General features: G+C 40.5%; 1 protein-coding gene across 2 annotated transcripts in view; it reads right to left on the bottom strand.

Annotated features, from left to right (window-relative positions):
• Positions 1-24,891, bottom strand: part of PTPRR (protein tyrosine phosphatase receptor type R) — a gene marked incomplete at its 5' end in the record, with an annotated part of 242,463 nt that overhangs the window by 113,621 nt on the left and 103,951 nt on the right. Inside the window, one exon of one of the 2 annotated variants that reach the window (XM_080935256.1) lies at positions 9,705-9,737. The exons of the other annotated variant lie outside the window; for it this stretch is intronic. Coding sequence (XP_080791382.1) covers positions 9,705-9,737 — 33 coding nt within the window. Of the gene's footprint in view, positions 1-9,704; positions 9,738-24,891 lie in introns of those variants that run through there. 2 annotated transcript variants of the gene reach the window in all.

The raw sequence follows: 24,891 nt of genomic DNA on the forward strand, positions 1-24,891 counted from the left end.
ATCAATAGATACTGGAAACATATAAGTTCTTCTATGCTATAACATGCAGGCTCAACTGAGATAAAACAGAATTTTCCAAGACACCAATAAGGTTGTAGCTCAGTTTTAAAGTTACCATAACATAGTAAAAGGTGTATTTTAGTCTGACTTCTAAGCCCACTTGATTATTTCTGTGATTAAAGATTTCTATTTCAAGGAGAAATGGAAATTCTAAGTGGGAATATTAAGAGATTTTTCTAGCAGTCAGTTATTCAAACAGTTTCTATGTGCATGAATTTGGACCTAAAATGTGCCCCCACAGGCCACATCCTAATGATTTAATGGCTTGGTCCTTATAGTGTCTAGGCATTAAGAAGTAGAGCCTAGTGTGTGTGTGTGGGGGGGGGGGAGTTAGATCACCATTGGGGTTTTCTTGGAGGAAGCTCTGTCTCCTTTTTCTTTCTTTGCTCACTGTCTCTATCTGTTGAGTAATTTACTCAGCTACACACCCCTCCATAATATGTACCCCTTGCCACAGGCCCCGAATCAACAGGCCAATTAACAACAGACTGAAACTTTCGAAGGTTGATTATCTTTAGTATATGTTATAGTTACAGAAGCTAACATACTACTACACAAGGCAAACTGGGTTCTTATATGAGTAAATACAAACATATGAACATAAAGCTTTAAATGTTATAGAAACATAATTAGAAAGGTTCTAATACCCAAGTTTATTGGGAACCTCTTATTCAGAGTTTATGGAGCCAATTTTCCATTACTGTATTGCATTCCCCCATAACAGATATAGCTCTGGTGTGTGTGATGTTTATGTACAAATGTTTGCAGGCATGCATATCCATGTGGGAGCATCCAGAGGTTGTTTTCTGGTCATCTCAATCAGCTGCTTATCTGCATTGTTTTCTGAGCGAAGGTATCTATCTCACTGAACCCGGAGCTCTGTTTTGACTAGCTTGGTATGGGGCAATGGACCGTGCCACCAGACAGAAGAACTAGTAGGTAGTGGGAAGTTCAAAACCCCAGTAAGTCTCAAAATTGAGACTGGCAGGAGCTCGAACTAGCTCCCAATCAGGTTCCTTTCCTGGAGTAAGTGACCACAACACCCCACGAAGAGTACCATGGCAACCATTCATATAACATAAAACCCAGACTTCTCCATGCTAGTGAGGTATCTAGATAGGCCCCCGAGTGTTTAGCCAATGAGCTTCCCTTCCTGGGCATCCCTTCCTGCAAAAGATATTTAATCTCTGGTTCATCCTGAGTAAGACGTATGGGTCCTCATTCACCATGAAAAAGCAGTTTGGACAAGCAAGGACCTTCTTCATCAAGGACTGCCATTGGGGGAAGGCCTTCATCATGCAGAGCCGCACCTAAGTCTCCCATAGAAGCCCCTATTCTCGGCACCCGGAGCTAAGCTGGATCCCCACATTCCCTGTCTGAGGCTTAATATGGCCAGTGAGCTCCTGTTCCTAACTCCTCACAGTCCCCAGGGTGGCATCTGGGTACTGGTACACATGAGGATGGGAACCACCGGTCTCTGCTCCTTGAAGCTCCCAGCGGCACCTGGTTGCACAGGACTTTGAGAACCACAGCCCCTGCCAGTTTCATCGGTTTCATCGGGAGGAACGCAGGCTGGGACCCCTATCTTAGACTGTGCTTTGTTTTCCTTTAATGGCACATGTCAGAGCTCCAGCATCCCAGCAGCGAGGAGGAAACACAGCCTGCATTTTGCCTCCTGATCTGCATGTCAGCAGTGTTCCAACATGCCAGCAGCGGGGCAGCCCGGCAGGCCAAGGACCCTTCCCAGGATCAGTTTCTACCCCAGCTCTGGAGTTAGAGGCATGCACCGCCATCCCCAGCCTTTTCATATGGGCGCTGGGTGTCTGAACGCAGACCCTCATATCTGCCTGACAAACACTTTATCTACTGACCTGTCTCTTCAACCCTCAAGATAGAACCTTAGAAGGTTTTCTGGCAGTACATGTCCTGTTACCCCAGCACATGGGAGGCTAAGATAAAAAGTTCTGTGAATTTATGGGCAATCTTGGTTCAGAGTGAATTTTAGGTCAGCCTGAAACGTAGGGAGACATTGCCTTTCTTCTTGCCTTCAAAGGCTTCCTTTAGTTACCAGGCTGCCTACTAAACTAGGTAAAAGCCATGGGCATTAGCTATAATTGGACTGCTGGGATTGATTAAGATGCTGGACTTAAAGTCAATAAGATGTGAATGGCTCCTGGACATTTATTTGTAAATGATGGTTGGATTTGGTTTGCCTGGGAGGAAGGCAGTTAGTCCTCTCTCTGTTACCAGGCAACATCATCTATCATTTGATTATACCCACCAGGAGTCACGGCCATATCTAGCAGTCCAGTTAGGCAGAAGGAAGCCAAATGATCATCTTTTTCCTAAAAAAAAAGTTGGAGAAATCCCTAAAGTCCTGAGAGAAATGCTGTCTCTCAATAGCCACTTTGTTAAGCACCCTCTTCTTGGTTCTGGTGTGTTTCTATTCCTCTCTGGAGTAACTCTACTCTTGGTCACTGAACCCCCAATCTTTGGTTAGAATTTGCATTGGCAAGTGGTTTCCAGAGCATGTATTGGAACCAAGAGGAAACCTCCAGTTCATTTGAAGTGTTTTGTATCGATGCCCAGTCCCGTCTTCTCATTCTTCACTCGCTTGTTTCTGTGTTCCATGTGTCTGTGCTCCTTCCTGCACAGACTTCCCACCCGTGCTTCTAACCCAACATTACCAAACTCAACCACCTTCTCCTCTCCCCACCCGGACTGAGTTTTCCTCTCTTTCCTTGTGCTATAAGTATCACATTGTTTTCTCTCTTATTCTTCACCATGATGACAGCAACTTGGTACTTATTGTCTATTCGGCTGTCCATTGTTAGATAGTATCTCAGCTCACTGTTCTCCTTTCTCAACCGCTCCTGAATGGCCAACCCATTTTATCTTTGTCTATGTTCTAATCTTATAGTCATCATTATAATCGCCAGTGTGTGTGCGTGTGTGTGTGTGTGTGTGTGTGTGTGCATGCACATACATGTGTGTACCCAGTCATGCCATGGGAGAGTGTAGAGGTCAGAAGGAAACTTAGCAGAAGTTGGTTCTTTCTTCCCATCATTTGTGTGCTTCAGGGAACTCAACTCAAGTCACCAGGCTTGGTAGCAAGTGGCTTTACCCACTGAGTCTTCTTATTGGGCCCATCTAATTAATTTTTTATATAGACACTGTAATGGTGTGTCTAAAATGCTAGTCTAACCAACTGGAATTATAGCCAAAATATTTAAAAGAGCTCTCAGTTTTTAAACGAATAGTCATGTCTCTTCTGTTAACCAAACTTACGTGCTCTGTCTCAACTTCAAACAGGGATCTACTACATACATTACACAGTCTACACTGTAGTCATTCCTGAGGTTTGTAAGCATGCTTCCCTCTTTCTCCATGGGGTCGATTCCCACACACCTTGTTGGTAAACTGCAGGTCTCTCTCCATGGAAACCCAGTTCCTTTCCTGAAAAGGATGCCACCATTCCCGGGCCTCTTCATTTGGATGGATCTCTTGTTTATCTGGATTCTAGGGGTTCCATATTTTTGGAGACATTATGTGTTTAAAATTATGTTTATGGTGCTTTTAACAACAAGTGACTTCTTGGCTTGATATTAGATTCTTGGTTCAATCTCTATTTTTGTTTTATTTTTTGATTCTGAAACCGGCTGCTATTATCTCAATGCTTTCTGGCAATGAAGGTTACTGTAAAAAATACCCTGACCTGACACCGGACTTTCTGTCAGTAAACCTGCTTTTGCTTCCTGTAATCAATCTCATAGGATTATTTATCTCTGAAGTTAAGGAAAACATCCCCACAGTATTTACCTGGTTTAATAGTTCCTATCACACAGAATGCCTTTGAAATCTATAGATCCTAAGCTTTATTTTAAAACTACTATTTGTTATGAAACAACTGAACAATTTGCTTCTAAATATTTCAGTTTCACATTCAGATACCCACTGAGCCATTGTATATTGCATTTCTTTCTAGTCACACTATTTTATATTCCTCCTGTAGACTTCTATTCAGTTGAAAATTTTTTTCCATTCTGCTCTCTCCTTTCTATTTTTTAATCACTTCTAATGCAGTTTCAATCTCTCAAATGTGTTTTTACTAAGTTTTAAACTTTTGTCATTTTATTAATTCTTGAGAATTTCATATGTACTTATGATGAAGAATAAACATGTATGTCCTCAGTATCTCCCCTCCAACTCCTACTGTATGACTCCAACATGCCAGAATCCCAACTTAATAACTCACTAAGTCCAGTGAGTTGTTATGTGCCTATATGTGCATGGTGTGGGGCCATTCACTGGAGAGTAGCCGTCCTATCATTGGCCCAACTGAACAGCACTTCAACAGTAGGGCCTTGGCACCTACACAGGATATGGATTCTCTCGATTGTCTATAATGATGATATAACGCTTCTTAGAGTTAGGGTTAGAGAACTTCTTTGTCTCTTGCATTGGTTTTAAAAACAATATCCCTCCCTGCCCCCAGCGAAGACTTTAGCTTCTCTTCTTGGCAGTCACTCTCTGCAAATGATATAGTACATTTTAAAGGCTGTTTCCTTTAAAAACCAGCTGTGTCTGACCAGTGCCACTTGCGGCTTGTGAGAGCATCTTTCTAAGTCACAGAAGAATATTCTTAATCTACCCCTCAGTCTTGTCTCCAGCATAGGATCAGTAAGAATATATGTGTTTTTATCTCATAAGCCTACATCCTCTGTCTGTTTGAGCGTGGGAAGAGAGAGATGCCATCTTTCGGTATATGCAGACACAAATGCTGTGTCATAGACACACATCTCCTCTCACTGCTCCTGAATAAAAGGCCAACCCAAGCCGAACCTGAAAGACTCAATAAGTGTTCTTGTTAGTTGGCCCTGGTTTCAGCACAGGAATGTCCCAGGGTACAGAAGTCTGAAGGAAGTCAGAGTGTTCGGGGGTATAGAAGTCAGGGCAGAGTTTCTAAAAGTGGCTTGTCATCAAAGCCGTCTACCTTCCTGACCAAAATATGTGGATCGTGGAAAGGCTACTGGAAGTAATCGTGAACTTCAGTTAGTGGTTCTCAAATGTGGTTTCTGAGCCACGGGGAGACGTTTGCTGTAATAAAATAATTGAACTAGATAGTCATGTTTGCATGCTTGGAAACTGAAGTTGGTGAGAAAATACCAAATAAGTTCTCCATATCAATGGGTTATAGTTATGAGCGCAGGAGGCGGAGAAGGACTTGGGTTCACACTGGGGTGGGTAATCTCCGTTCAATCCTTAACTGTCCAAAGAAACCTCAGTTTCTCCATCTATCATATCTATGATATGAGCATTTGTTATGAGAGTAACTTAGGAAATTATGAGAAACACATACAATTTTAGATAGAGGTCAGAGAGGACTGGCATGTGAAAGGTTCTCAAACACGTAGCTTAATGATATGAATTTATTGCATATTGACACTGAAAGCAGTGTATTCAGTGAGCTACTTATCTGCATATTCGGAACAAAGAGCAACAGGATAGCGACTTTGTTGATCAAATGGAGACCTAAAATTGCCAGAATGATTAACAATACCAGAGCAGAAATTGGCCTGATTGCATTGGTGATATTTACATTAATCGAGTTTCATAACTACTGGGGAGCTTTAGCCAAAAGTCAATCAGGCAGTCGGAAAGGAGAAAAACACAATATTCAAATTATCATTACAAAATCATTAATATTATTTCATTTTGCTAAAGAAATGACATAATTTGTTTTCTGTTGGCAGTCGGAGTGCCAGACTTTGAGGAAGTCCTTTGACTCCCGGATTTCTGCCTTCTTTTGTTCTCCATCCAGTTCAGCCCCAAATTCACAGTGTGCACAAGATTCTTTATGAACACTGAATGAAACTTATAATCGTTTTGCTGCTTTTTCTACCACTACAAATTAAATGCCAATAAAAGGCAGCTGCATTGAGCAGCTTAGGCGAGCCCCCTCGGCCGGCTCATTTGGAGAGCCTTTAATAACCTAGTTTCCTCTGTGTCATTAATCTCCCTCCACTATTCAATCTTACCTCTTAATTAGTGCCCTATTTTCGTTCCTCTCTTCTTGGGATAAGCCTTTTTCTGTCGCCTCCAAAGTGCCTTAAACTTGCAAGTTAGAATGTCTGTATACATTTTTCCCCCTGAAACCTTTAAATTTTAAAATAATTTGTGGCAGTCTCTGTCATCGTAATATTTTTTTTTCTGTTTAAAGTAAAAAAGATGACGACTTTGATCTTTGAGTATGTGTTCACTGGAGGAGGACAACGCTTCCATAAAGTGAAGAACTTACACTGTATACTCGTATGATACTTCCATCTCTGTGCCTTGTTGGTTTGTATTTATTTAAAGTTATAAAATATTTATGTCTATCTGTCTGTCTATCTATCTATCTATCTATCTATCTATCTATCTATCTATCTATCTATCCATCCATCCATCCATCCACCCACCCATCCATCCATTCATCCATCTTCCTACTTACCTACCTATCTATAAAATGGAAGAACACAGAAGCCTAATACAAATAGAAAAAGCCACGCCTTAGCCATGACTAAATCTTACCCTCTCACAGCAACCAGCTTGTTGCAACAGAGGTTTCAAGTCTCATTGTTATGTGTCCAGTCAAGGGAAGTTTCTCCCTCCACCTCCCCATTTGTCTTCCCTCTTCTGTGTTGCTACTTTCACCTACTATTATTCTTTTGTGTTCTCTTTTAATCTTCCTTGGGTTGTTCGTACTCCCCACCCTCCTCCCTTCAGCATTCCACCTCACTCTGGGGGCAGAAGATGGCAGCCAAAGATTGAGCTGAAGGTGGCTGAAACTAGGTCCAGGCAAAAAAACAAACAAAACAAAACAAAACAAACAAACAAACAAAAAAAACCAATGCTCTGGGAAACACTGTTGGAAAAACAAGGCCAGACACATTCAGTTTTCTATAGTGAGCCACATCAAGGTAACAATGTAGTGGCTGGAACATATCTTTAATCCCGGACACAAAGTGTCTCTGTGAGTTCAAGGCTGGCCTGGTCTACATAGCAAGTTCCAGGCCAGCCATGGCCACACAGTGAAACTCAATGAGTTAACCACCACTCCCACCATTACTACCACCACCACCACCACCACAACAACAACAAAAAAAAAAAAAACCCACAACATCATCATCAACAACATCAGGATAAAACAAGAGACAAGTCAATAAATAAAAGATGGCAAATCTCTGTCTATGGCTGCTCTGATTGTCTCATTCATAGAGTACAGTTGGAAGGGCAGAGGAAATATCCTGACCCTGTGTCCGGGACTTGACAAGTCTTGTTTGTAAATGGTTTCTAGAACTGCTTAGAAATAGACAAATAAGGGCAAATCCATCAGCCTTAAATTCCCCAGAGAACTTGCTTTTTAGTCATAAATGGAGGCTCTTTTAAGCCACCAAATATATAGATATCGTATTAAAATCAAGAAATTATTAATTTACACTGGCCACTGGTGCCTTATCTGCTAGAAAGAACCAAATGGCTATCTCTCTTTTTAAGTTCCAGTATTCACACAACAGGGGTATACTAGTTCCACAAGTGATCACATATAAAAGCTTGAGCCACAAAAGGGCAGAAGACTACACAAGCTCTGAAAGACCGTCTGAGGGGTTTGCAGCCTAAGCCTGCATGGACGGATGGCACACATTTCTTTTGATTCCCACCACAGAGGAGTTTATGTTTCACTTCAGTGGCCGAGATTGGATTCTGCTTCCTGTCTTCTGGTGTGCTACACAATACTCCAGGAACCATGGTAAGAGAGAAACGTGGTTTATTGGCATGTGTTTTTGAGAAGCAGTGAAAATGCTGTGGTTATTTTTCTGTCACCATGGGCATTATCAATTTTCTGCATAACTTAAAGTGAATAAAGAGAGAGTGTGGAACTGTCTGTGTGCCCGTAGTTCTTTCATCTGTAGAAGGGGGGGGCAACATAATAACCATATAATTTCCCCCACAATGTGTTATTTCAGTGATAGGCACTTTCAGAGACATCTCATTTCTGGAAAAAACAAGATGCTGAGTACCTGCTGTTTGCAACAAAGAATTTAAAGGCAGGGTTCTGTCAGTTTCTCCTCAGAGCCGAGACTTCCTCCCCCCTTTTAGGATTGAGGCTGTGGAGTTTATTAGGATTGCTCTAACTGTGATTTAATTATTAAACTGTCCCCTAGAAGTAAAAGCATGTGCCAGGAAGTCAAAGAGGCCAGATATAGCTTACTCTCTCTTATTGCACCTAAATAGAGAAATGGTTAATTTTATACAGGACAAGTCAGTAAGCTGTTAATCACTGAGAGATTCTCGATGACCACTTAAAAGTAAATTGAAGATTTTGAAAGTTTTAGGGTGAAAATAATTTGGTATAAGGAACTAAATAACCCACATCTGCTCTGGAGCTTTACTATTTAGTAAGTAAATGTTTTAAACAGGTAACCCCTCCTCCAACTCCCTTCTTTCTCTTTAGTATAAAATCTGACTGCTAAACCTTAAATACTACTTTGAAATGTTGGCCCTCATTTGACATTATTACCTGATCATATTTCATATTTGAGATACACCCGAAAGAGAAAAAATCCTGGCAGCCCTGTATTTTAAGAGAAACGAAGCTTGATATCTTGAGTCAAGTGATTTATCTGGGCTATCCTGATGACTGCCCTTTGTAATATTGAATCAGACAGAAAGTTAATCCAATTTTATTATAAGAATGGATGGAAATACCAGTTACATTATTTTTGATGTTGTTATGTATCCTTAAGGACCACAGATAAAATAAAAATCGTCCATAGCTTTGTACCAATTCCAGAAACGCTATTTTAAGCGTTCAAACTAGATTTCCATTTTCCATCTCTGTATGCCCAGACCCTACACAAAGTGCCAAGGACACAGTGGGAATTCAATAAACACATTTTTAGAAATGTGAGATTCTCCTTATCAGAGAGTATTGCTTTCTATGCAGATTGACTAATGGAGTCATGAATGATTTTTAATCGGGACCCAAGATTCTTGTGAGAACTACTAAGATTACAAGCCAAGGTTCTTGGTTCACTGACGGAAAACAGCAGGTTGGAACTAGCCTTTCATCCAGCAATCTTTTCACTGCATCAAACAGAAGATACTGGCGTTTTAGTTTCGCCTGCGTGTAAAGGTGGGGGCCCCAGATGTCCTGGTTGTAAACATGACTAGATTTCTCAGCTCACCTCACTGTGACCCCTTCTTTATTCTCTAGTTATCATAAATAAGGTCACTCCCCCCTCCCCCAATGTCAGTGTGGGAACCACACTGGACAAAACAGAGAAAACGTGTGCTTACTTTACTATCTTTTATGAAACTCTGGGTTCTGTTCAAATGCATGCGTTTGGGATCCAGTCTTTGGAATGGTTGTTTGTTTTGCGGAGACTCTAGAGGATGGTGAGCCCTTACTGTGAAAGACACACGGAATAGCCCGGAGTGTGTTTATACTTTAGACTTTGAGCCTAAATATGTTTCTCTGAGAATCAGAAAGCTTTTCTGCTGACTCACTCACTCCACCAGCCACTGACAGAAATTCCCGCAGCGATGCTCCCAACCACACAGCATGACCCAGACCCTCTCCCCACCCTGCTGGCTTCTCTTACCGGTTTGGAAAGTGACCGAGTGTTGCGATGCATCCGACTTCCATTTGTGTTCTTGCTACTCCCTCACTATTGCTAGCAGGGCTAATCAGAAAGCCTGCGAGCTGAGACCTTGTTTAGTCACCTGGAGCTGGCCGACTGCTACTATTTCTAGAGGCTCTGCTGAGCCCAGGTCTGTACCGCAGCATCCTGTGCTGTCCCAGGAGACGCCCCAGGTGCTCGGTGGTTCAGTAGTTTACTAGAATTGAAACTCTTGGTGGTTTGTTTCTTAGTGATTAGCAAAACTGTAAAAGGAGAATTTTATGAACTGTGGACCAGATATATTACATCAGATTTTTTTTCTTTGTTTCTTTTCTTGGTTTTTAAAAGAAAATATATGTTTATTAGATATAAGAAAAAAATAAATTGTTTAAGTTCCAACATCTTCGTGAATAATTTTCTTGCTAGGTAACAGGGATCTTACAGATATCTCATTTTAACTCACTTTATGACTTAGAAAACAGATTAATATTAATTAACTTAATTAACATTTATATATATTTTGAAGAGGAAATTCAGGTGACTGATGATAAACCTAATGAGTTGGAGATGCAAATATATGCTGGTGTGATTAAAAAACTAATTTTTACCCACCATATGATTTGAGTTTAATACATGATTTAAAATAAATGATTGTTGCAATTATTGCTATTAGAGGCATATTTAGTTTGAAAACAAGTGAGACAGAGCAAAGGAAAGGAAAACATTTTCTTTGTCTATAAGTGCTAACCACATTTTCTTAGATTAAGATTTGTTAAAACACTTTGAGAGTCCCACAGACTCCGACATCAAGATACACGGCATAACTTGAGCAAGACTTCAATAAAGCTCAATTATTTATACATTACTGGTAACAAGGTCAATTAATTTTTTAAAGAGTACCAGAGCATTCCCAATAGTCTTAAAAATGTTCATGATCTTTGATCCAACAATTGCCTACTTGACAATGTATCCTGACAAAATGACTTCAGTGAATAGATGTTAAGTACTAAGATTTTCTTGGCTAAATTTTATTTTAAAACTCAGAGGGAGTTTTTAAAGAACACCAATAGCCAAAGCAGAAACAGTTTTTGGTATGTGAGTGGAAAGTAATTGTTGATTTACTCTCACTCTCTTTCTTATATCACTAATTTGGCCCTGCCTACTAGAGCTTTCTGGTCTACCTCAAATGTCCTGGGATAGTCTTTGTACTGAAGCAAAGCCTTTGGGGCTCAGTGGTTTACACTTATAACCTTAGTACTTGGGAGGCACAGGCAGGAGGAAAACAGAGGGAGCCAGAAAACATGGTGGAGACTGGTTCAGACAAGAAACAAAAACCCATCGAAAGCCACACAAACCAAATGGTTTCCTCACTCAGCTACCATCCTTGTTATTAGTCTTTTATAAGAGAAAACATTGCACCATTTATTGCTTCTGACTCTTTCTTTCTGCTTGTAAGGTAACTGGAGTGCTAAACCAGGGGGCTCCAACATGTCAGGCCCGAAACCAGAAAAAATAACGATGAAAATGTCAGAAAAGGAATTTAATTAAAATGACTGCTTGGTAGAGACACACTGAGCATTTCAGCCTTTGTGTGAGGCACTAACCGAAGACTTACGTCTAAACATGTAATTCCCAAATTATTTTCTTATATTATTTATTAATAATAATTAGTTACTTGATAAACGGTTAATAATTTCTAGGTAAAAGGTTTGGGAAGAATTGGGGCAGTGGGGGAAGGGCACACATAATAAGCAGACGGGGTCTGACTGTTGCCTGGTTGTTCATAGTCTCAGTTCCGGCTCTACAAGCTAGCTTCTGAGAAATCTTTGTTTGTCTGAGGGGCCAATGCAGTTCAAGTGATTTGACTGCAGCTGCTCAGGGGACAATCTCATCATGGGGTGACCTGTCAGGCTTGGCTGTTTCTGGAGTCCAAAGTGATAGCAGGCTAAGGACAATGATCAGAGACTTTCAGACACTATTCAGGGCTGGGGCTGGACACTGTAAAAGCTCATGGTAAGATGCCTCTATCACTTGAATCTTTGAGCCTTTAGGCTTGAGTGAGGTGTAGGGTACCACCACATTTCTGTGGATTTCTGTGAATGATTAGCATGTTACATACAGAACCGAGAAAGCTATCCCTCCACAGGTGAGCAGACTATTGCTCCACAGGAAAGGTGACAGATAAAAACCGGGGAAAGGGATGCAGGGATGCTATACTACTCCTGGGCATATACCAAAAAGATGCTCCACCATACCACTAGGACATGTGCTTCATTATGCTCATAGCAGCTTTATTCATGATAGCCAGAAACTGGAAACAACCCAGATGGTCCTCAACCAAAGAATGAACAAGGAAAATGTAGTTTATTTATACAATGAAATACTATTCAGACATTAAAATAAGGCCATCATGAATTTCACAGGCAAATGGATGGAACTTGAGAATATAACCCTGAGTGATGTAACCCAGACCCGAAAGGACATGCATTGTATATACTCACTTATAAGTGTATACTAGCTATAAAGTACAGGATACACATGCTGTAATCCATAGACCCAAAGAAGCTAAATAACAGGAAGGGCCCAGGGGAGGTTGTTTGAAACTCACTCAGAAGGGGAAAAAAAATCATCAGAGGCAGATGGTGGGAGAGAACTGGATGAGGAGGGGAAGGTCAGATCAGGTGTGGAAAAAGCCAGGGAAGGAAGACCAGGAGAGAAAATAGAAACCAACAGTTGGGTGAAGTGTTCCCAGGGACCTGAGACTGGAGAGGTTCCCAAGAATCTATGGGGGTGATTCTACTAGACTCCTAGTGATTGGGGATATGAATCCTGAAATAGCTACCCCTTGTTACCAGGAGGACTCCCAGTGGAGATATAAGGACAACAACCCCCACACAAAACCTTCACCCCAAAATTTGTTCTGTCTACAAGAAGTGGAGGGACAAAGGCTGAGTAGAGAATGAGGGAATGGCCAACCAATGACTGGCCCAACTTGAGACCCATCCCATGGGAGAGAGCAAATATATGATTCTATTAATGACACTCTGCTATGCTTGCAGACAGGAGTTTAGCATAACTGTTCTCTGAGAGACTCCAACCAGCACCTGACTGTAACAGATGCAGAAACGCACATCCAAATATCAGATAGAGCTCTTCTTGTGGATGAGTTGGGGGAAGGATTGAGGGACCTGGAGGAAATAGAACTCCACAGGACAACCAACAGAGTCAACTAACCTGGACCTATAGGGGCTCTCAGAAACAGAACCAACAACCAAAGAGCATACAAGGGCTAGAGTGAAGCCCCCTGCACTTATGTAGCAGATGTACAGCTTTGTCTTCATGCAGATCTAACAACAGAGCAGAGGCTGTCCCTGACTCTGTTTCCTGCCAGTGGATTCTGTTGGAAAACTATTTCCCATGGATCTACAGGTGAGGAATTTACAAGGTCCAAGTGAGGACTCTGTTTCTGAGTGTTTCTAAAGTACTGGTTATCACACTGTCTGCCAGTAAACCAAATATGAGTTGCCACCTCAAGTGTGCAGCCCCCGGTCTCATCCTGTTGACCCGTGGTTGCATGCCACATCACAGGTGACTCCTGACTTCTCCTGATAGCCTTTCCACACTAGGCTCCAAGGCCCTATCCTCTGACTGTGTGGCCTCTTTTCAAGTCTTCTCGTACTTTTCTCTTCATTTTCCAAACCTTCATACACTGGAGAACCCAGTGCTCAGTTCTCAGTCTCTTCTCTTCCCTCCACACCACAGTTTCAAATGAACCAGAACCTCTCCCTGAGAACTTAGTGCTTGTCCTTCTAACCACGACCAACATACCCATTTAGATTTTGGGCCTAACCTTCTGACTCCTGCCCTCCCTACTTCCACACAACATTGGCTCTCTCCTCCTGTCTCTTATTTTTATACCTGAAACCTTCAAGTGCTTAAGCAAAACATAACAAAATGCCAGCGTTAAACAAAACCACAATATCATTCCTTCATTCTTCTTTTTCCTTATGCCTTACTATTGGTAACTGAAGTCCATTCTATCTACGGACAACAGTCATGGCAACATTACTTCCAACAACCTTCACCACCATTACCGCCTTCCAGCAGTCATTATGGGCCACAGAGGTGGGCTTCTCATTGGTTTCCCTGCTTCCAGCTTCCTTTTGCCTCTGTACAAAGCCAGAGTGATTTTTTAAAAAAATCAAAAATTAGATCATGTCAGGACTATCTTAAAACTCTCTGGGGGCATCTTGATTTGTTCAGATTTAAAATTAGAATCTGACATGGCCCTGTTTGAGTGCTGTCTTAGTAGCTCCCCCCCACATCCTTGACATTTCTCTTTAATTCTATTACTTTATCCTGTGTGAATGTATACAATACTAGTGTGTGTGTCCATATTTGTGTGTCTGTACATGTATGGGTGAACATGTATTGAGTGCATGTTTGTGCTGGTGGATGTGGAGTTTGGGAGCAGACGTTGGAAACCTTCTCCTTCTCATCTTCCCTTGTATTCCTTGCTATCAGGCAAACTCAGAGCAAGCTGATGAGGCTAGACTAGCTAGAGAGCTTGCTCTAGGAATGTGCCTTCCAAAACTTGAATTATAAGTGGGATGCCACACCCACCCGGCATTTATGGATTATAGGAATTCAAACTCAGGTCCTTATGACTGTACAGCAAGGGCTTTAACTGAGGAATAATCCCCCAGCCCCTCATGCTTTCTAGTCTCATCCCTTCCAACACACCTAACTCCCTATGCTTTTGTGCTGGTGGCCTTACTAATAAATGCTTTCTCCAAGATACTGTAGGTGTCTGTCTCACTCTATTCAGATTTTGGCTAAAATATTACTTCTGCAAAAGTTTTCCAATGAGATTATTTTAAAACATTATCTTGTCTGTCATTGTCTGTTTTCTTAGAAATTCATAACCAGGATGTTTTATCTGCCACACCTATTCAAAGGTTGTGAGCCCGCACCTGATATGGGTGCTGGGAACTGAACTCGGGCCCTCTGCAAGAACAGCAGGTGCTCTTAACCACTGAGCCATTTGCCCAGATCTTTAGTTTCAAACATATAGGATTGATACGAACCATGTTCATTCCTTGAAATAATGGTTTCTCCATGTGCAGATTCAGAATGATCTACTAGAAGCGAAGATGTGTGAGCTAGAAAAAATAGTCCTATGTCTGTGCATGGTTAAGGAGTTTCTCATGAAAGAAGCTGTCCCAGGGAGGCGAGGGCCAGGTCTCCAAAAGGGAGATTGAAGGACAAGAACTTGGAAGGAAATAGGGTAAAAAATGAGAAAGCAGGTTAAAAATTGTGATGGAACTTCATGGAATGAAAGTAAAGTGTGTACATACATACACACGAATGCCCTACACACTCCCACTGTAATATACAAAGGAATACATGCTAATGTTAGAGTGAGGCAGAAGAAGAATCCCCTGCTATTGGTATACACAGGACATAGCTTCACCCATTGATGTGCCTTGGGTTTGGGGCCTCAGAAGCATCATTGGAGCAGATACCAAAAGCATCAGTCCCCAAAGCCTGCCTCAGCTGCAGGAAGCCATCACCACTGTAAAGAACCACAGTGATTTTTCTAGGCACTGGAAGCTTGGGAGTAGGTGGTCATGAGGAAAAAGAGCAGAAACCCTGTCCCTTACATGTGCCATTTGACACTAAAGGAACTGTTGGTGTTGTTGAGAGATTCCTGAGAAATACCGGAGTGGGAACACTGAAGAGGATCAGTGATCTGATGAGACCGGATATCCAGAGGCACCATGGAAACAGGTAGAGGTGAGTCCTACAGCCATGCTGGCATGGGAAGGACAGGAGGAGTTTCTTTTGACCCTGGGGATATTGGGCATGCTGCTGTCTGGATGGTATGCACTCCAGCATGCTACTCTCTTAGTCACTTTTTAACTGGTTTGCTTTTCTCATCATTAGGATTGCAGTTTAAGGGGCTGGAGAGACGGCTCAGCGGTTAGGAGCACTGGCTGCTATTCCAGTGGTCCTGAGGTCAACCATCTGTAATGGGATCTGATGCCCTCTTCTGGTGTGTCTGAAGACAGCTACAGTGTGCTTATATAAATCTTAAGAAAAAGGGTTGCAGTTTAAATTACTCTCATTCAGATGCCCCTTTGCCATGCTTTTAAATTAAGTCTACGATTCCTGAACCTAAAACACTTCCCCCTCTTCTCCCACTCTCCCTCCCTCCCTTCCTCTCTACACATTCTCTTTCTTTCCTTTTCTCTTTCTTCAAGTAGCATTTTGCTGGTGCACGTGCATGTTTGTGACTATGGAAGCAGAGGCCCCACAGTTGACCTGGACATCCTGTCCTTTTAGACCTCTCTCCTCCTTATTGAACCCGGAGCCCTGCTGGGCAGTCCCTGCCTGCCTAGTTGGGCAGCTTTCCCCAGTGTTCTTCTGTGTCTGCTTCTTGAGGTTCTGAATTCTGGCTCTGATGCTCACGTGACAAATACTCATTCATTGAGCTATCTTCTTGGTACAGAAAACTATTTTAAACCGTAACCATGACCACATAATTTTTTGCAGTCTAAAGAAAGTTTAAGTGAGTCGCCAGGTCATCAGAATAGCTTCAAAACACAATAAGAAGATATGAGATCAACTAAAGATGACTTTCTAACAAGATGCAAATGAACACTTCGCATAACTCTAGAATATAATGAGATCATTTATTTGTGAACCTGTGAGGGTAAATTTACATGTCCGTTATTAACTCATCAAAATTCCTCTGAATACATTATTTTCCAACTCTTATTACTATGTGATCAAATACAGTCTCATCATTCATTATTCATACACTCCATGAGGATGTGTATAAACACAATTTCTACCTGAATTGCACTGAACTAGAGATATGTATGAGGGCTTTAAAATTTATTATTTTGTTTATTCCGAGGGCAGAGGCAAAATCACAGGATTCGTCACCATTAGGAGAATCATCATTCCAGTCTTAAACACATTTTCATAAGTATCTTATCTGATGCCCATTATGTATAGAATTTGATTTCTCAATACTTCCGGGTGTCAGGGATTTGGAGGAGGTTAAGTATTAAATAACACATTTTCAAAAGCATTGTTATGGTTTCTATATGTCCAAAATGTATTTTGTAGATTTTAAATAACAGATAATCTGTCTTCTAGTCCCCTTAATGCTCCAACCTCATCCCTGTCAAGTATAACAGAAGTAAGAATATATGAACTTCATCAGAGTAGATAATATGTATTTTAGGCTTATGAGCAAACATTGGCTATGTAACCATGAATTAGATCTCACCTAGTGCCAAGTAGCACCTATGCCTTGAAGGTGAGATAGATATGTGGTCTGTAAATATTATCTGTGTTTTGATTTAATATAATTAGCAATTTTATCAATGCTAAAAATGATTCTAGAAATGGAAGGAAATTGTAGGCAGAGATAAGTGAATTAAATGCTTTCCATACATAGAAAATGAATTAGTAAGCTGGGAAATATATTATTTTTTTATTTGAGCCTTACATTATTAGGGGATCACAGTAGATATCAAATAAGCCTAAAACCAAGTTAACTAGATTCCACATAGGTTATGCTGCTAGATTAAAAACCATAGTTTATGTAAAGAATAGTCAGGGTATCTGATTTGGACTGTAAAGAACACACTTCAAACCAATAAATAACCAAGCGTGGGTCATGAATAAATTGTACCACGTCCTAATTTCTCTTGGCCATTCTGTACCCCTTCATCTGTTCTGTGTCTGGTTCATATTGTTTTGTTGGCTTGGAAGAGATGTCTACTAGATTCACTCAGCAAATATTTCATGAGTTTCCAATGTGTGTCAAGTGTACTGGGTTCTCTGAGAGTGTTTGGTTACAAAGTCCTCTTAGGCCCATGGGAGACATTCTCCTTATTCTCATAAAGAGTAAATCCCCTCACTGAGGTTTGCATCCTATGTCTGTTCTCAAGAATTCTTTTTTTGCTTGTTTTTCCTATCATTCTTTTCTTTACCACTGCTGGATCATTCCTGGAAGTATATATAAACATTTGTAAGCTTTCTTGAAAATAAAGCCATACAGTTTGCTTCCCTACTTAGCTGTTAATCTTTTCCTTTGTTGAGGAAAAAAAAGTGTTTTTGTTCCTGAGAACTATTCACACAAAATATTCTCAAGCAAATCAGCGATGGCTTATACCCAACAATCATCTGCATTTCATTCCTCTCTCATCTGATAGCGCCCCAGAGGGGAAAGGAACTAATCCTGTTAAGATCACTAATGGCTTCTGTAGGGCCACATGTCCTCTTAAGATCACCAGTGACCTCCCCTGAGCCACATTCTTCACAGCAGCAGTTCCACACAGGAATTCTCTTTCCCGAAACTTTTGTTCTCTTAGTTTCATGGGATTGTGTGATCCTGCTTTTCTCCAACTTCATGTTAAATATTCATCTTCATATAAGTTGCTTCGGTCATGCAGTCTAAAGAAGGCACTTTCTCACTTCCCCCTCTTAATATATGATAGGCATCTCCTATTCGCCTTCCCTCATTGTCTAATCTGATAGTGTGTGTGTGTGTGTGTGTGTGTGTGTGTGTGTGTGATAACAGAACCACTTTGTCTTTCTAACTCCCGATGCATAGGTCCTCAAAAACTTTAGGTGTTTTTATAGTTTATTTATCCTATGAGAAAATCAGTCCTTATAGAGAAAGCCATTGCAGAATTATTACTCCATTTTCTCAGTAATAATGTTTGTCTTCACAGTCCCTGTGATTTTCAAACGTTTTTATTCTGAGAGAATTGGCCTCATGCACACCAGGGAAGCACTATATCCCTGTGCTGTAGCTTCAGCCCTCTTTTAATTCCCCCCCCCTACCTCTCTCTCCTTTCTTTATTTGCTCAAAGTCTTTTTGGTAGACAAATAGATAGACACCAAAATACAAAATGGATAATGGAGGAGATCAGAAAGAGCTGTCTTGGGGCTCCAGCTGAGGAATACAGGGGTTCCACAAGGAATTAATTCTCTGATGAGAGTACAGGAACTCTAAGGTTCACTACCTCCATGACTATGCCCATTCACATTAACATTTATCCTCAAGGGACATTCAACTTACTTCATGGATCAAATAAACCATTTAATTACATGGAAAATGTAGCTCTGTGTTGAAAACATGCATACCTGTGCCCTATGAATGTTAGAATGTTTATTCTAAATACAGCAACCCAATTCCTGACAGAGAATAGATTATGTGTTATTTTATATCGATTTGCATATATTTTTCTCAATCTCCCAAGAGCAGAAGATTTTAAATGAAGTCAAAGGATCACATGTTTATTTCCTTGAAAATACAGCTTTATCTTAGGATATTGAACTTCATCAAGATAAGGTCTCAAAGAAATTAGTAACCTCAAGAGAAACTAATACATGTTCCTACAAACATTACCTATTACATTAAAGGGTTGATAACACTGATATATTTTACTATATAGATATATGTGTTTGAATAATGTGTATATGCTATAAGAATTTTATAAAGTAGCAGAAATCCCATTCTTTTTTGAAAATATTATCAGAAAATGAAAACATTCTTGCAGGTGAGAGGCTGAACATCCAAAATGTTTGGTGCATTGTTTGTCTCAAGGAGAATGTGGATATTGTTCAGTTCCAGTCCAAATCCTACTTTGTAAATGTATGAACTCTAAATAATTCACACCACAGGGCTTTGACACATACAGCCTGTTTCGGAGCAAAACCTTAGGGAAGAGAATTCCATCCCATTTCTCAGTCAGCTCTGAAGAGAGATGCAGTCCTATTTCTCAGTCAGCTCTTTTAGTCAGCCACTCAGCAGACACATTATAACAGGCAAGGAAAAAAGCAGCAGACAGTCACAGAGATGTGATTGAAGTACATGCTGGCCTATGGGGCTCTGTTCTCTCTGATGTGTAGGCTATCAGTCTGCCTGGGGATTCAGCAAGTGTCTAAAAACACAGAGTCCATGTTAACTGTGTTTTTGGACAACACTAAATGTGGGCATATAAATTAATTTTGATGTCTTGCTCAGGCAAATCACCCAAAATACCCTAAACAAAGAAGAGCAACATTAAAGCACACAAGGCCATAAGACAATCACACTTATCTAACCCACTCCCATCTGGAGTTCAGACACACGGTTCTATTTGCATGCTGTGGTCAAAGAGCGTCATATAGAATTTCCCAAGTCCTTACAGAGTAAGAAACAGTATCAGAGAGAGATCAGAGCTAGGTGCCACACTGGTCCGGGTATTAAAGCAGAAAAAGAAAGGGGACTAAGAAGAAATTTGGACACAGAGCCTTTGCATGATGAATAACGAGGTGCTAACACTTTGATTGCCATTCTTTGTGTGCTGTTTGCACGTTGACTATTTCATCTTTAGAACCATCATGTTGGATATGGTGGTGCACACTTGTAACCACAGCCCTCAGTGGACAAAAGTAGGAGGATCTCATCTGAGGCTTTTCTGAGCTCTGTAGAGAGACCCTGCCTCAAAAAACAAACAAAGAACAAAGCAACCCTGTGAAGCCAGTAGAGTTATTACCACTTACTAATGAGCAAACGGTCTCCAGAGTATGAACAACCTCCCTAAGGCCATGTGTCTACTAACCCAGGTACACTTTCTCTCCCTTGACGCACTTAAATGAGGTTTAGTCAAATGTCAAAGATATATTTAAATCCACGTTAATAATAATTTTTAAAAAGAATGCAAATGTTAAAATGAGGGTTAAATGAAAATATAATAATAACTGCCACACAATAAGATTAATAGCTTTTTTATAAACCCTAAATCTTCTAAAGTGCAAAAACTGGGTAGTATCTTCACATTTCTGGAATCGATTGTCTTATGTGTATGGAGATCATTCTGCTGCACTGAAACTCACTGCCATGTGTCAACCTGGCTGGACTGCAGGGTGTCCAGATATCTGGTTAAACATTGTTGTGAGCGTGTCTACGGGGACATTACTGGGTAGGATTGAGAGCTAAAGCAGAAACCCTGCTTAAGCATTGTTCTCAATGTAGGCGGGCTTCCTCCAAACTATGAAAACTAAGAGAATTCACTCTCCTGTGGGATTGCTTTTGAGCCAATTCTTCAGAACTGGACTCAGAATTTACACCATCACCTCTTTTGTTTCTCAGACCTTTGAGCTCACATTGGAAGTATTATTCTATTAAGCCTCTTTTGCATCCCCACCTTGAAGATCAAAGATCTTGTTCCCATCCTGTACCATGTTAACAAAATCCTTTATTTATGGCTGTCTCCATTTTATTGGTTCTGTTCCTCTAAAGATAATCCATGTGATAATTCCAAGAACTGAAATCACAATCGGACCTTTTCTCTTATATCTTCTTTGTATTTGTAGAAAAATTTGGTTTCCATCTTTAAGCTCCGAGGAGAAAGCAGATGGTGTGGAGGTGTAGGGGAGTTAGTTTTGGCTGCCAAGGAGGATATTTCTTGGGAAACTGTGTCACTTTGTTTTCAGTGCACATTGCTGAAGAATGGGCTTGTGTGACCCAAAGTATCATCACCCAGGACTTTGGCTCCTGACAGCCAAGAAAGAATATGAGATCACACAGAGTTCACACTAAAGTGAAACAAACGTTAGTACTGAAAGAATTTTCTGATCACACAAAGTATAGCAGTTCTAGCTTAAAGGCGCTGTCTCTGCAAACATAGATTTTTTTTAAGTTGAACAACCTTGTTCAGGAACTGTATTTTCACAGGCATCCTTTCGTGACACACCAAATACTATCATTTTACTCCATCACACAGGTTACTGAGGAGAGGAGCATAGAAATCAAATTTTGCAAAAAAAAAAATAATAATAATAATGAAGATTAGCTTTGTAATGTATGGCAGCTAAAGCGGTTTTGAATAGTGCTGGTAATAACTGCATGATGAATTTCTTCTGCAATTCTAAACACAGTTGTATTTCTCAAAGCTTTTCTACATGTATTATTTGTTTATGTGGGAGCAGACATGAACATGTGGAGGTCAGAGGACATTGACAGAGGTCGCATTCCTCCTTTTGCTGTGGAGGCTCTGAGGATTAATTGTACCTCACCAGGCCTGAGGGCCAGCATTATCCCATTCCTGTTACACTGTTTAAATTATGTTAGAAAATAATTAAATAAACCAAGAACAAACAAATTGGAGCATGGAGCCTTGAGGCTTATAGTAAGATGCATGGAAAGTCATCTCTGGTGCTCCTGTAGGGTTTACACAGCTCCTCTGGCTCGGTGACAGGACAGTAGAGAGCAAAGGACAATTATGCTCATGGAGATGGAATGAGGTCACACAGAAATCAAATAAGAAACCTCAGAAAGAAATGCCATGCTGTGTGCTTTATTACCCATTAGAAGTCAGACCAGTTCCTTCATTCTGACCATGATTAGGCCATTTCTGCATATTTGATGAGGAAAAGGAACTGGTTTTTATTCTGAAGAACCACATGCTATCTAACTTCCTGAGAGTAACTAATGTGTGTGTGTGTGTGTGTGTGTGTGTGTGTGTGTGTGTGCACATCCATAAATGTATTTGTATGCATGCAGAGACTAGGGTGAAAATGTTAAGAAAAAACTTGCTTTCAAGATCATGCAAGCATTTGGCATTTTGGGAGATAGTGCAGTTAGGGGTGTGGATATTTAAAAAAAAAAAGAAGGAAGAAGAAAAGAAGAGAAAAACATAGAAAGAGGGATAGAGGAAAGGAAAGGAAAGAGAGGGAGAGGTTTAAATAAGAACCAGTGGGTTGTGTGACTGACTGTGAGTACTTCCTAACATTTTGTATTTTGAATTTTGCGCTGTCATGCTTTTCATGATCCTGAAGTGTCTCTGTGTGTGTGTGTGTGAGAGAGAGAGAGAGAGAGAGAGAGAGAATAAGAATCTAGGTCTTTAAGTTGTATAGTCTCTTTACTGAAGCTGCTTAGTTGGCTAAGTGGTTTCAGGATCTGGAGATCCCCAGTGCTAGCTAATTAGGCAGTTTCACTATTCATCTTTCTACATTTGAACTTTTCCCCTGTAAATTTATCCAGGTAATGTTTGTCTACCATGAAGGTTCACTCTGAAGTTATTTTTAGTAGCCCTGTGCCAATAAAATCTTCCTTAAAAAGAAGAACGCAGCTCTGGTAGTTGGGTGGGATGACTCATGCTACATTCAGTTCCTAGAACTTGGCCTGCAGGAGACATTTATTAAATGCCCCCTGGTAGAACGGACCGGTGTGTTTCTAACAATAAGTAGTAATATCAACAACATTTTGTTATTCAGAATCCAAACACTAGGGACTGGAGAGATGGCTCAGAAGTTAAGAGCACTTGTACTTGCAGAGACCTGGGCTGGATTCCACACGATGGCTCATAACTATCAGTAACTCTGGACCCACAGGATCTGATGCCTCCTTCTGACTTCAGAGGACACTGGACATGGATGTGGTGCCCATACATACAGCAGGCAAAACACTTCTACAAATAAAATTAATAAGTCTTTAAGCAATAAAAAAAGTTTAACTGTTCTCACTCTTAGATAAACCTTTTCCTTTAATGTCTATTTGTATGCCAAAATGAATGGAGAAAGATTAGCATGCATTAACTTTTTATAGAATGGCCATTTGACTTTTAAACAATTACTTTAGAATCAACTCCGAAATGACATTTCCTCAAACATTGAATTAATGAGCTATGCTCCTTTTATGTATAATAAATAGAAAATTTATACCAAAAAGTTAGGTTGCCTAGAAACATCCATTGATAAAATAGTTCTCTGATAAATGTCCTGGGAATGGAGCTATGTGGCAAGAATGAGCCAGGATGAGAAGGGGGCTCGGGCTCTAAAGGATAACGGGAATCACAGTGCCATGAATATTTCCTTTCTCTTAAGAAAATAGCATGATAATGTGTCTGTCTTTCACAGGGAAACAAAGGACCTCAGACAATTATTTCTAAGAGATCATAGGTAGGAGAAACTGAACTTAACTGAATGCATCGTGGCAATCCCACAACTGCAGACCCTGTCAGCTTTAACTAGGGTTTAATTTAACTGACAGGGATTCCAAAGGTTAACAAGTATTGGCAAATGTACAGGGGGCATCCAAGAAAGTCAGTGTGCACCCTCGTGTCACTGTGGTTTCCCAGCAACAGTGAAGGCTGGGAGCCGCAGACTCACTATAACCTCCCATCAGCAAATCATAAGAAAAAAAGAGTGTCTCCAGCCTCAGCGTTGGAAGCTTGCATCTGACAGACTCAACTAGACTTTCTCAAACAACTGACAAAGAGGGACGCTGTTCTGAAATAATAATTTCATGGGAGATTATGATGGACTGACAGATGCCTGCAAAACAGGACACTTTTCACTTCTAGTTTGTGTTGATTTCATGTGAGAATTACAATAAACATGTTAGCAAGTCTGAAACTCCCACACGGCTTTAAAATCAAAACTAAGATGAGTAAAGTCTAGTCTGCCGATCAAAGAAATCAAAATATGCATGGATATTATATTTTTTGTTAGGATTTCCAGAGCTCTCAAAAGTCAGTGCTATAGCAATTAAAAAATGTTTCTAATGAATGCCACCTTTAGTACAGAGTGACTTCCAAGAGCATTTGTGCTTACATTTGTCTACGTAGATGCTCATGTGTTCCAATATAGCAGGTGTCTTTTGGGCACCTCTGTTTTTAAAATGTTCATATATTTTCCCAGAACAAATAAATCTGTGTGTGTGTGTGTGTGTGTGTGTGTGTGTGTGTGTCTGTGTTTGTGTGTGTCTGTAACTATATAACCTATTTATGGTTACTTACGAATAACAGTATTAGAATTTTCTAAGTTCTTTGCATTTACTAGGTCCCTGAATAATTCTCTTATTGTGTTCTCTCTGCAGTGACACCTCAATGCCACAAATGTAAGAAATGGACATGGAGGTGACCTTACTGTGCAATATACTCTGATACCATGTACAGATCTCATGATCCCAAATAATCCAAAACTTCAATAGTCTTATTTAACTTATATTTATAATAGCTTATTTGTTTAAGACGCTGTATCAGTTTCCGGCTTTCTGCACTGCAGTCAGAAATCCCTTAGTGACTGTATTATCCAATGGGTCTTGTCAACATCATCTGTCTTTCTACTGTGTTCTACAGCAGTTATATATTTGATT

This window comes from Micromys minutus, assembly GCF_963924665.1.
Source record: "Micromys minutus genome assembly, chromosome: 22".
Classification (NCBI taxonomy): Eukaryota; Metazoa; Chordata; class Mammalia; order Rodentia; family Muridae; genus Micromys; species Micromys minutus.